This window comes from Myxocyprinus asiaticus, chromosome 10 (genome assembly GCF_019703515.2).
Source record: "Myxocyprinus asiaticus isolate MX2 ecotype Aquarium Trade chromosome 10, UBuf_Myxa_2, whole genome shotgun sequence".
NCBI lineage: Eukaryota > Metazoa > Chordata > Actinopteri > Cypriniformes > Catostomidae > Myxocyprinus > Myxocyprinus asiaticus.
The window spans coordinates 11,109,384-11,122,062 of NC_059353.1; the positions used below are offsets into that span (position 1 = coordinate 11,109,384).

The window sequence follows — 12,679 nt, forward strand, 5'->3', positions numbered from 1 at the left end:
ATACACAGAAGCTTCGTGACCTGTCCCATAAGCAGTAAACACCATTTCCAAAGTATATGCCGCTTTAGGGGGGTGTACACCACTCCCAAAAACAGTACAGAGCAGGTGGCGCAGCTGTAAAAACCTAAAGAACTGGGATCTAGGAATCTTAAAATGTTGAACCAAATTATCAAAAGATCTCAGTACTCAAGTCACCGAGTGTAGTAACCCCCCCTCCCAATCCACTCCTACCAACAGAAAGGGGACTTATTAATATGTAATTTAGGGTTCAGCCATATGCTTGAGGCAACATTTAAATAAATGTCCGAATTAAACACTCTGGACACTTTAGTCCAAACCATGTGCAAATGCGAGATAACAGGGTGTGACTTAACTTCTCCGGTTAGTTTGATCGAAAGGCTTTGCAGTGGCGAAACAGGGGCAAGAACTTCTTGTTCAATAAGAAACCAGGGAGGGGCCCTCTCAGGTGGAAGCGACCAATGAGCCAAATGTCTAAGACCGAACGCATAATGATAAAACAAAATATTGGGTAGGCCTAGTCCACCCTTGTCAATTGGCCTATGTAACTTATTGAAATGTAACCTGGCATGCTTACCATTCCAAATGAAGGACTTCGCTATGCTATCAAATTGTTTAAAATAAGAGAGGGAGACATCTACAGGGAGAGACTGTAGCAGGTAGTTGAATTTTGGAATATAATTCATTTTAATAACATTAACCTTCCCAATCATAAATAAATGTAATGAAGCCCACCTGCCCACATCACTCAAAAACCTTTTAAAGGGTCAAAATTAACTCTTAACTTAATGCCTGTTTGGGTCAATGAAAGGTGCCCAGTTGAAAAGCCATTACTGGGCAGTACGTTGTCAGCGCCAAAGCTTCGGATTTAGACCAATTAACTCTGTATCCTGAATATTTAGAAAAGGAATTAATCATTCTGTGGAGGTAGGCATAGATCTAGTAGGGTCGGAGACGAATAATAAAATATCATCTGCGTAAAGCAGAAGCTTATGTGCCACATCTCCTGCCACCACCCCTGGAAAATCACCATCCTTTCTTATCGCGGCTGCTAATGTTTCCAGGGCAAGACAGAACAATAATTGGGAAAGAGGGCAACCCTGCCGGGTGCCCCTATTCGGAGTAAAATAATCTGAAATTAATCCACTCATTTGTACCGCTGCTACAGGGTGTCTATATAGTAACTTAATCCATCCAATAAAAGTATTCCCGAACCCATATATTTCCAAAATCTTGAAAAGATAATCCCATTCTACCATATCAAATGCCTTTTCGGCGTCAAGTGAGATGGCAGCGACCGGAGTCCGATCATTCACTACTGATCACGTGATATTGATGAGATGCCTGATGTTATCAGAAGAGCTGCGGCCCCGAATAAACCCCACCTGATCTATATGTATAAGAGATGTCAGAACTTTACTTAATCGGTTAGCCAGAATTTTTTACAGAATTTTTACATCTAGCTGGATCAGGGAAATTGGATGGTAACTCTTACACTCGCTTGGATCTTTGTCCTTTTTAAGAATCAGACTTATCCAGGCTTATGTCATGGTTGGGGGAAGTTTCCATTCTTTAATGATTCCGTATAAACTTCTAGCATAAGTGGAACTGAAGATCTAAAAAATTCAGCAACAAAGCCATCTGGCCCCAGAGCCTTGCCTGTAGGTAAGACCTTAATTATCTCGTTAAGCTTCTCCAAGGTTATCTCAGAATCAAGAGAATTTTTTTGCTCAGTCATCAGTTTAGGGAGTTCTAATGGTTCCACTAAGTTCCTAATATCTTCATCAGTCTTCAAAAAATCTATTCTAGAATAAATGTTATGGACTTATGAAAAAAATTTATAGTGCTCCCAGATGGGTTCAAAAGTCTCCAGATATCTGTAAGACCAAGATTTTTACAGATTCTGTGAAGCGTCAATGTTGCTTTAGGGGGCTTACATGCTTTTGCTTCACTATGATCAAGTACTGAATCCATCAATAGATTAAAATCTCCTCCCAAATTTATATCATAAGGAGTGCCAGCAGCTTACAACATCTCTTCAAGATCTATATAAAAGCCATGATCATTAGCGTTAGGTGCGTAAATATTAGCCAAAATCAAACTTTGCCCCTGAATTTCTGCTAAAACAATAATGACTCTTCCTAATTTATCTTTAATCTGTTTGAGAAATTTGAATTGAAGATGTTTATTTATCATATGAAGACCCACCTGCTCTTACTTGAGCCAGTGCTAAAGAAAACATGTCCTCCCATATCTTCCCAAATTTTTCAGCTTCCTGCTGGGAAAGATGTGTTTCTTGAAGAAATACTATATCATATTTCTTATGTTTAAGAAAAGAAATAACTTTCCTTCTTTTTATGGGGTGCCCCAACCTATTCACATTCCATGAAGAGAGAGATAGTACACTCATATTGATATAATAGAAAAAATAGATCGTGTGTCAAAAACAAGATTATACAGACCACATTCCAACATTATTGCAACAATCAAACCCCGAACTTCCCCCCCCCGAACAAAACAAACAGAAAAAGAAAAACGTGCGCATTAACCCTGCGCAAGACAGTGCCAACCGCCGTCAATCCCTCTAAACTCAAAAGGTCCATGTACACATATAAGAGTCCCTGCGACAACTTTGCCATCGGATTATTCAAGTCCAGTGCTTCTGCACAAATTTTGTAAGGCAACATCACATAACAGAAAATACTTTGTAAAACAGACCCCAGCCAACAGGCAGAATAAACACAAAGAACATGTAGATTCATTCACAGAACTGTCTTGAAGGTGTGTTCCTCCACAAAACAAATTCCAGCCGATATAAAGCCGTTCAGTTTACTCGGACAGATAAACAAGTGTTGACGTAGTCATTCTAATGTCCCTTAAAAATATTCCACAAAAATAAACTCCAGCCAACAGGAGGCATAAGCACAAAGAACGAACAGATTCATCCACAGCTGACCCGAAGGAGTGTTATTCAACAAAACAAGCTCCAGCCGCCAGACGGAACCAACACACAAAAAACAAAACAGACGCCCCGGATTCTTGAATGGTCAAGTGTGTATTGAGCGAGTCAAATTCACTCTGAGGCTGCATAAAAAATAAAATAAAACAAAATACACCATGACTTACTCAGTCCGTCGACTTTATAAAAGACATCCTTTGTGTAGGCATGAATATATTTTGCAGTCATTCTTCAGTGTAAAAGCGATCATCCGTCCATGCAAAAGTTTCTTGAAGGAGTCATGCCACAAAAAACTCCAGCCGCTAGATGGAGCCAACGCAAAAATAAACAAAAATGGCGCCCTGCTTCCTCAGACAGCCAGAGTAAGCACAGCGAGTTAATCCACTCTGGAGCTACATGAAAAACCCCAAATGGCTTACTTACCCATTGTTTTTATAAAAGACAGTGCTTGCTTTGGACACGTAAATACCCTGTGACCATCCTTCATTTCTGTTCTCAATTTGGCTGGAAACATCAGTGCAAAAGCGATCTTCCGTTGATGTAAGTGTTTCTTACATTCCTTGAATTGATCGCGTTTCTCTCGTCGCATTCGCAAAGTCCGGGTACAAGAAAATATTGTGATTCTTCCAAGAAATCTTTTCTTTGCTCCTCGCCTGGTGCAACACAAGATTTTTATCGGATGATCTCAGAAATGTGGCCAGAATTGATCGAGGCCTGTCTCCCTCAGTAGATCTGCGAGCCGGGACTCTGTGAGCTTGCTCGATTTCCAGTTATGTCGAGCAGACTCGGGAAGAGCTCGTCTAGAAATTTCACCATATCTTGACCTTCTTCATGCTCAGGAATTCCAACAATTCCTATGTTATTCCTTCGGCTCCTATTTTCCAAATCTTCAAGTTTTTCCAAAAAATTTTCCACGACTATTTTGGACGTGGGCGGATTGGTGGATAATTCCCTTTCCGATAATTCCAGACAATCGATCCGCTTTTCAGCTTCTGTAACTCTTGTGACCAACTCAGAGAATTTTGTTTCCATCGCCGTAATCGATCGATGTATACCAGCGAGATCCTCCAAGTCTGCAACAACCTTCGTCAGCATTACCGAGATGATGGACAGTTGACGCTTGATTCCATCTCCCGATGTGCCGTCCAAATCGAGTCCCCGGTCTGCAGGCCCAGAGTTTCATCTTGGGCACGTAAGTGTTGTTTGGTAATGCGATGTTAGGACGCACGGTGTCTAAGCTCTGCGTTATTTCATGTAATTTTTTCAAAATACACCCTATGTGTATCAGTACGTCGAATTCATTACATTCTTTTTGTATTTCATAAACAACCCGCCTTCGGAACTTTAACTTAAAATGAGCAAATCTATGAGGACAGGCAGGCCGGTCAAGAAAGCAGCAAAATGGTGGATACCGAGCCCGTATCCAAGCAGCTCACAATCGAGTCTTTAGTCAAGGAGGTCGAAAAATTCAGAAAGGACATGACTGGGGAGTTCGTTGCACTTCTAAACAGCTCTTTGGAACCAATCTGGTCTTCAATCGAGTCGATTGGTGCAACTCTGACAACACAGGCTACAACCATCAGCGAGATGGAAACGGGTCTCTCAGAACATAGTGACCGAATAACTCAGCTCGAACAAGATGTAAATGCTCTTCAATCAAAACTGACAAGCATGGAAATGGAAAACATGGTGCTTAAAGCTAACGTAGAAGATCTGATATCTCACTCAAAGCGCCATAACATACGAGTGTTTGGCCTACCCAAGGGCACTGAAGGAAAGAACGCAAGATAGTTCACGACCAACCTGCCCTCTGAACTTCTCGGCGACTCCCTTGCAGAGACACCCGAGCTGGACCACGCTCATTGTAGCCTGAGGCCCAAACCCCGTACAGGGGAAACTCCAGGTCTGCTGATCATCAGATTTCAGTGATACATTGTTAAGGAAACTGTCATGAATTGGGCTAAATCTCATAAGGACATTTCTTACAAAGGCCACAAAATCAAGATGTACGAAGATTTCAGCACAGAGCTGGCGAGGAAACGTGCGGCTTTCAACGAGATCAAGAGCCTACTTTACAAGCAAGGAGTACGTTTTGGGATGCTGTACCTTGCTCGCCTCTGAGTCAGCTGTAACGGAGTGGAATGGATCTTCGATTCCCCTGAGGCAGTGGAGTCGTTTTATCATCAGAACTTTACTAATTAAGCTGTGGACTAATACTGGCGCATTTTCAGACTAATACTGGTGCAGTTTATGCCCCTAATTATGATAACCCTGCTTTTATGACTACGCTCTTTTCCCACCTTCCAAATTTGGACACTCACCGCCATGTATTAGGCGGGGATCTTAACTGCACGATCAACCCAAATTTGGACTGCTCACAGCCCAAGTCATCAGCTCATACGTCAATGTCTAGGTCCTTCTCATCTCTAATGGATCAGTTGGGGTGTGTAGACCCCTGGCGCTTCCTCAATCCAACTGCAAAATAGTTTTCTTTCTTTTCTAATGTCCATTTTGTTTATTCGCATATTGATAGTTTTTTTATATACAAAGTTCTTTTATCTCTTGTTAAATCCACAGAATATTCAGCAATAATTATCTCAGACCATGCCCCACACATTCTAGACCTCTCCTTCCCCCAAAATTCATGTACACATGCTGGGGGCTGGAAGCTCAATACCGGGTTGTTGGCTGATAAGGAATTTTGTGACTATATCTCTAGGAACATTTTTTTTGGAAACCAACAAATCAGAATCGGTATCTCCATCGCTTCTATGGGAAACATTTAAAGCTTTTATACATGGAAGGATTATTTATTTTAATACATATTGGATCAAATCCAGGAAATTAAAACAGCAGAAACTCATTGACAAAATTTTAGAGGTAGATACGCTGAATGCCAGGTCGCCACACCCTGATCTGGTGACACAGCGGCTAAAATTACAAACTGAATTTGACTTATTGACAACCAACAAGGCTGAGTTTCTGCTAAAACACACAAGAGCAACCTATTATGAGCATGGAGATAGAGATAGCCGTCTTTTAGCATCTCAGCTCAGACATCAAACTGCTTCACAATTAATCTCACAGGTCTATGACTCCTCAAATAACCTTGTTACGGATCCAGTTAAAATAAACTCAGAGTTCTCTTCTTTCTACTCTAATCTTTACAAATCAGAAGCCTGCTCGGACATTGCTACTATTCAGTCCTTTCTCTCTCAATTAGAAATACCTACGATAAGCCCAGATATAGCCAGTCGCCTAGATGAGCCTCTTAACTTGGAGGAGATAGCATCTTGCATTTTAACCATGAAAAACAACAAAGCTCCTGGTCCTGACGGCTTCCCTACAGAATTTATCAAAACGTTTTCCACTCAGTTATCCCCCTTATTATTAGAACTATACAATCATTCCCTAGATCAAGGTTTCCTACCGTCATCCTTAAACCAAGCTTTGATTTCCTTAATAGTAAAGAAAGACAAAGACCCTAAACTTTGTGGCAGCTACAGACCTGTAAGCCTAATTAATAATGATGTTAAATTACTAGCTAAAGTATTGGCCAAACGTTTAGAGACTCATCTTCCGTCTATTATATCAGATGATCAAACTGGTTTTATACTAGGTCGTCAGTTGTCATCCAGTATACGGAGGCTTCTGAATGTAATCCTTATTCCATCTAGGTCATCAAGGCCAGAAATGGTTATCTCGCTAGATGCGGAGAAGGCTTTTGACCGGGTGGAGTGGGATTATTTATTCATGGTTTTACAAAAATTTGGATTCGGATCTAAACTAATCTCATGGATTTGTTTACTGTATTCCATTTCCTCAGCTTGTGTAAAAACAAACTCTGAAACTTATTTCTTTCTTTCTCGTGGCAAGCGTCAGGGTTGCCCACTTTCACCTCTTCTTTTTGCTCTGGCTATAGAGCCTCTCTCTATAGCCTTGAAGTCGACCTCAGTATTTTCAGATATTCATAAAGGAGGAAGGGAACATCATGTCTCATTATATGCAGACGATCTCTTATTATATGTTTTAGACCCACTTAACTGCATGGATAACATAATGCATCTGTTGATTGAGTTCGGCTTTATTTCAGGATACAAGTTGAACTTTGCTAAAAGTGAGCGTTTTCCCATAAATTAACTGGTAAAACAAATCCCTCCAGCTATGCTCCCCTTTCGCATGTCTCCCACAGGATTCCGTTAATTAGGGGTTCATATTTCAAACTCATTCAAGTCATTGCACAAAGAAAATTTAACAAAATTAATGGACCGGATTAAAGTAGATCTTCAGCATTGGAGCGGTCTCCCATTATCATTAATAGGTAGGATTGAATCAGTTAAAATGAATATCCTACCATGAATATGTTTTTATTTCAGACTGTTCCCAGTTTTCTCCCCAGATCTTTTTTTAAATCATCTGATACCATTATAACCTTGTATATTTGGGCTGGCAAGCCTCCACGTGTACATAAGTCAAACAAGATGGGGGTCTCGCTCTTCCAAATTACCTTTTCTACTATTGGGCAGCTAATATCCAGGAAATATATGCATGGTGCAACTCCCCGGATATTAATTGGTGTATGATAGAAGCTAAATCCTGCAGGTCATCCTCGTTACCAGCATTAGTTTTTGACTCCAATTTGTGGCGCCACTCTAATACACCACTAACCCGATTGTGCTTTCTTCGCTTAAAATCTGGAAACAGTTTCGTCAGCATTTTAGATTAAACACATTGTCCACTTTTATGCCTATCTGTGGTAATCATCTCTTCGTATCTCCTACTTTGGATTCAACTTTTGCACAGCTCAGGGAGAAGGACCTAGTATTGTTTCATGATTTGTTTTCTGATCACACATTTGCGTCATTTAATGCTCTGTTGAGTAGATTCAATATTCCTAAATCCAATTTATTCCACTATTTTCAACTACATGACTTTGCCAAAGCACACTTTGCTCCCTTTCCTCACCAGCCAAAGAAAACTTTGATTGAAGATATAATGTCACTTTCGAAATCACTTAGCCATATAGCCTCAATTTATGACCTGCTATGCTCTTCGCAGTTCCTTCCTCTTTCTGCTCTCAAGGAAACCTGGGAGAGGGAGCTAGGACTGGAACTTGACGAAGAGCTGTGCTCTAGCTGATGCTTTAGCTAAAATTAACTCTATCTGTATTTGTGCTCATTTGAATCTTGTCCAGTTCAAAGTTGTTCACAGAATTCATTACACCAAAGCAAAAATAAAGAAACTTTCTTTAACAGAAGATGACAGTTGCAATAGATGCTCGTTATCCCCAGCAGATCATACTCACACATTTTACAACTGTCCTAAATTGCATTCATTCTGGTCTTCTTTTTTCACTACATTGTCAAAGGCTCTTAATATCTCTGTGAAACCTTGCCCAATAATTGCAATCTTTGGAGTACCCCCTGTTGATGGCTTGTATAATAAGCGGCATGCTGATATTATTGCTTTTGCTTCATTGGTAGCCAGAAGACGAATACTGCTACATTGGAAATCCTCATGCCCCACTTCTAATTTTTCTTGGTTGAAGGATTTCTGCACCTGGAAAAAATTAAACAGTCTCTTAGGGACTCTGCTAATTCATTTTATAAAATGTGGAACCCTGTCCTTTCCTTTGTTGAGACTGTACCTTCATTGGAGATTTGATTTTTCTCTTCAAGCCAACCCAGCCCAACCCAGATTTTTCTTCTCTTTTATCTTCAGTTTTTGTGGGATCATTTGGGATGGGTAGGGATAATGGTGTTGTTCTGGTTATTTGTATAATTTATTCATTTATTTTTATGGTTGTTAAAAAAAACAAAGAAACAGCAGGTTGTGATGGCTTCCATGTATGCCATGCATTTATTGTCAATTAAGAATCTGCTTAATAAAAATATTTAAAAAAAATGTATTTTTTTTTTTTAAATGTCTCCAAAGCCTGAGGATTTGGACTTCTTTGCCATGTTTACCTCAAAGAACAAATATGCAACTGGGTTTATCGAATCTCACCTGATTATAACATGAAAATAATTTAAAAAACAGCAAAGTGCGCAGAGCTCGTGATTCACAAGTCTGCTTCTCGCATGGCGTCACTTGGTCCCCCCAGTAGATTTATTGTTAATGTCATGTAGTTTTCCTGCTTTTCAGTGGAATACTACATACTAAATACTGCACAGCAAACAATACTGCCTACTATTAAGGTGCACTCAGTAAGTTTTTGTTAATGTTGCCTTAGACTTACAACGACTGACACCTAGTGGCCTGGATGCAGCATCATTCAAGCGCAATAGATTTCAGTTACAGATGCCAATTTAAAAATTCACAGCTGACCCTTCGCTAAGCTCCACCCCACGCCCCCCGTGTGAAAAACACTAAAGAAAGAAAAACACTGCATGTATCCTATCTGGGTACCTCATGTCACTATTACAGGTTACCCAGCAACATCGTGTTGTAAATTTTTTGGATCATTTTGAAAAAATCCCTCTTAAACCTACTTAAACACACATTACTCCCATAGGCTCTCATTGGAAAATAGCAAACGCATGTCAGAGTAATGGCGGTCTGGCAACAGTTGCTAAGACAGGATTGGTCAGAAATGCTTTTAAGGCAGGGTTTAGTGAAGGGTCAATTCACATTCAGCCATGATTAATTTAATTCATGAGTGAAAGTGTTAAATAACAGGACGATTACTGAGATTAAGTGAGTAGTATTCGGCTGATCATGTGATTCTAACATGGCAGACCACATGAGGGAACCCTCTCCATGTAGAATAAAATAGCTTTTATAAGGTTACTGATATGCCTGGGGTCTTCATCTCTTGTGAGTGGTCATGATTTTACACGTTTCAAAATTGCAATAATTTGTTTTAGCAATTTTTTTCATGGAAAGGTATGCAAAAAAATGTTCCTACTCCCTGAAAGATATTAACGAAATATATGTCCTGAGATATCTCAGCGGTCTCTGTGACAGCTCTAGATTCTGTAAACAGTAAACAAAAATGTGTCCGTGGGCCACGGTCAATGACGCTTTCTACCTGTCAATAATTTTTCACGTTCTCATAGTATTGAAGTTGCAGCAAATTATTGAAGCTTAAAGCCATTTTTATACAATGTTGCTCATAACAGTTGTCAGTTGAGGGCGCTATTTTGCTGCTGTTGTTTTTGTAAATCTTTTCTTCTCAATATCAGTCTCAATAAAGCTAATTTGGTATCTTTGGAGTGCAGGGTTTTCGAAGGGGGGCGTGGCTAATCCAGCAGCTCAGTTTGTGGGAATTCTAGAATGGCTAAAATCGGTTACAGCACCTTTAAGGAGTACAGATTTTTTTAATGAGGAAATCATTACTGAGTGTGAAACATTAGAAATTGTACAACAATTAATTAGCGTATTTACATGCACACCAATACACTGATAAAAATCAGTCAGTCGCACGAAAAACGTGTTTACGTCAGATTGGAAATCACTTTATTACTCTTTGCTTTTGACATCAAAATTGAAACACACAACATGTGCGCACAACACGTGCGCACATTGGATAAGCCCTTAAGAACGGCAGTAAAGGTGTTTACATACAATGTTAAACTGGGGTAATGGGCAAATCTACGTGCGCCAATCGGTTTATGTTTAAACTGTTCATGACCTTACCCCTATAAAGGAAAGCCGTTTAAGGTGTTTACATGACCACACATGTCTGCATAATAAGATTGTGCATGTAAACACAATGTTTCAAGCAGTAGTCTGATCTCACAGTGAAATCAGAAACAGTAGGTTGGCTTTTCTTTAGCTAAAATTAACACCATACTTAAACCAAACCATCAGTGGAGTAAAAATTTAATGTTAGAGTGAAAAATGGCTAAACAGAGATAAAATATTTAGTCAAAATAGAGATAAAAGCCATGGCTGTAATTATTTTGAGTTCATTCATCACACTGGAAATGGGAGGTCAAGTTCAGCGCATCACATTGTGGGGATACAATATTCTGTTCTGTAGAGTGTGATCTGTTATATATTGCACATTTGGGCAGATGAAGTCGGTTATCCAGGTACAACTGTATATGCATACTAAAAATCTGTGTACTATGCATACTAAATACTAAATAGAAATAGTAAGAACATACAGTAGCCATAGCCTGTGAGTTTTGCGGTGGGTGGAGCTTAAGTTGATTGTAATATCTGACCAGTGTGAAGTGATTTGGGGATAATGAGAGAGAGAGAGAGAGAGAGAGAGAGAGAGAGGAGTGAGTGTACAATGACAGCCAGCCAATAGGTAGTCTTTGTGTCCCAGGCTCTTTTATTGGGCTCTTGGGCTGAACATTGTCCAAGCCAATCAGTGAAGCTGCATTTGACAAGGAAGTTTCATTCTATAAAATTGTAAGTGACCAGTTAACACACAAGACCATTTAAGTAATCACAGTTTCTCTGATACTAGAGCAGGTGAGATTGTCAAGAAAACTGTAATTCTTTATCTTTACCTTCTTTCTTCCCTCTGACTGTACTGTTTATTGCAAGAAGCTTAATTTGTTCTGCATTTTCATCACTTAATATATCATACTGAATTTATGAAATACTTGTACATCAGTGTTCAAACATGATTTAGGATGCTGATTGTTTGTCATCTCTCAGATAAAGAAGAGCTCTTCCAGAATGTGTTGACCCAGGTGGCGGAGCAGTTCTCCAGGTATTGTCAATGTCTCTGCTTCTGTATTTCGTACTCAATTACTCAGCTTATTCATAATGACCTTCTTTTGAATGAATGTGTTGCATTTCAAGGATGAATGATTTCTTTGTGCTTTTCTCTCCAACTGCATTGGTCTGCCTCCCCGTTCTCCCCAAGGGCATTTAAAATCAACGAACTGAAGACTGAAGTGACAAATCGCTTGGCCATGCTGGAGAAGAGAGTGGAGTGTGAGTTTTAAACTGTTTTCATTCAATATCTTTTCTCGTTTATTGCTAATGGACGAGTGCTTGCACAAATCAAGGGGCTTGGATGCTGCTGTTCAAATCTGCAGACAGTGAATCATTCATTTTCTTGGGCATTCAACAAAAGCAGTGCATTATACGTGAAGTTATAGTGCACCAAATATAGAATGTTATTTCTTTGAAGGCAAACAATTAGATATGAGGAAGTAAAAAAGTTTAGTGTTTGATTTATGTAACTGGCTCATTTTGTTTATGTAAGAAGCCTTCAATACCACAGCTGATAATTCACATAGCTAGTGACAGGTATTTATTGTGCACTATATCCTATATGATTTATCGTAACAGCAAATGTTCATGTTGTTTACATATATCACTGTGTATACAGTAGACCTGTTATTAATGGACTGTTCTTAGTTGTCATGATTTGAGTCTGTGCACTGTTGTGCACCTTGAGTCCAGTGTTGTTTTTAGAGACATAGCTTTTGAAACATGCACTATGATGGAGATGTTCAAGAAGGTTCACTATGCAGATATATGTAATGATGACAACAGCGTCCAGAAAATATTTAGGTGAATCTAATAAAATCAATGCCCAGGTTGCACTTCACCTTAAAATCTAAATAAATAAATAGACAAATAAATAAATAAATAATAAATCATGTTTTGCATAAAAAAATAGCCTTTTTATGGGACTATGGCATCTGAAATTAAAATGTAATCATGTGCAGACTTCTATAATTCAGTTTTGGCTAAAATGCTAATTCTTGATATCAGGAATAGAATTACTAC

At 39.3% G+C, this 12,679-nt stretch overlaps 1 protein-coding gene across 5 annotated transcripts in view; it reads left to right on the plus strand.

Moving 5' to 3' along the window:
• The window catches only part of LOC127447041 (high affinity cGMP-specific 3',5'-cyclic phosphodiesterase 9A-like), a 43,654-nt gene that overhangs the window by 11,501 nt on the left and 19,474 nt on the right, over positions 1 to 12,679 (plus strand). For all 5 annotated transcript variants that reach the window (XM_051708517.1, XM_051708516.1, XM_051708520.1 and 2 more), the window contains exons 5-6: positions 11,594 to 11,648; positions 11,805 to 11,875. In XM_051708517.1, the coding sequence (XP_051564477.1) occupies positions 11,594 to 11,648; positions 11,805 to 11,875 (126 nt within the window). The remainder of the gene's footprint in view (positions 1 to 11,593; positions 11,649 to 11,804; positions 11,876 to 12,679) is intronic.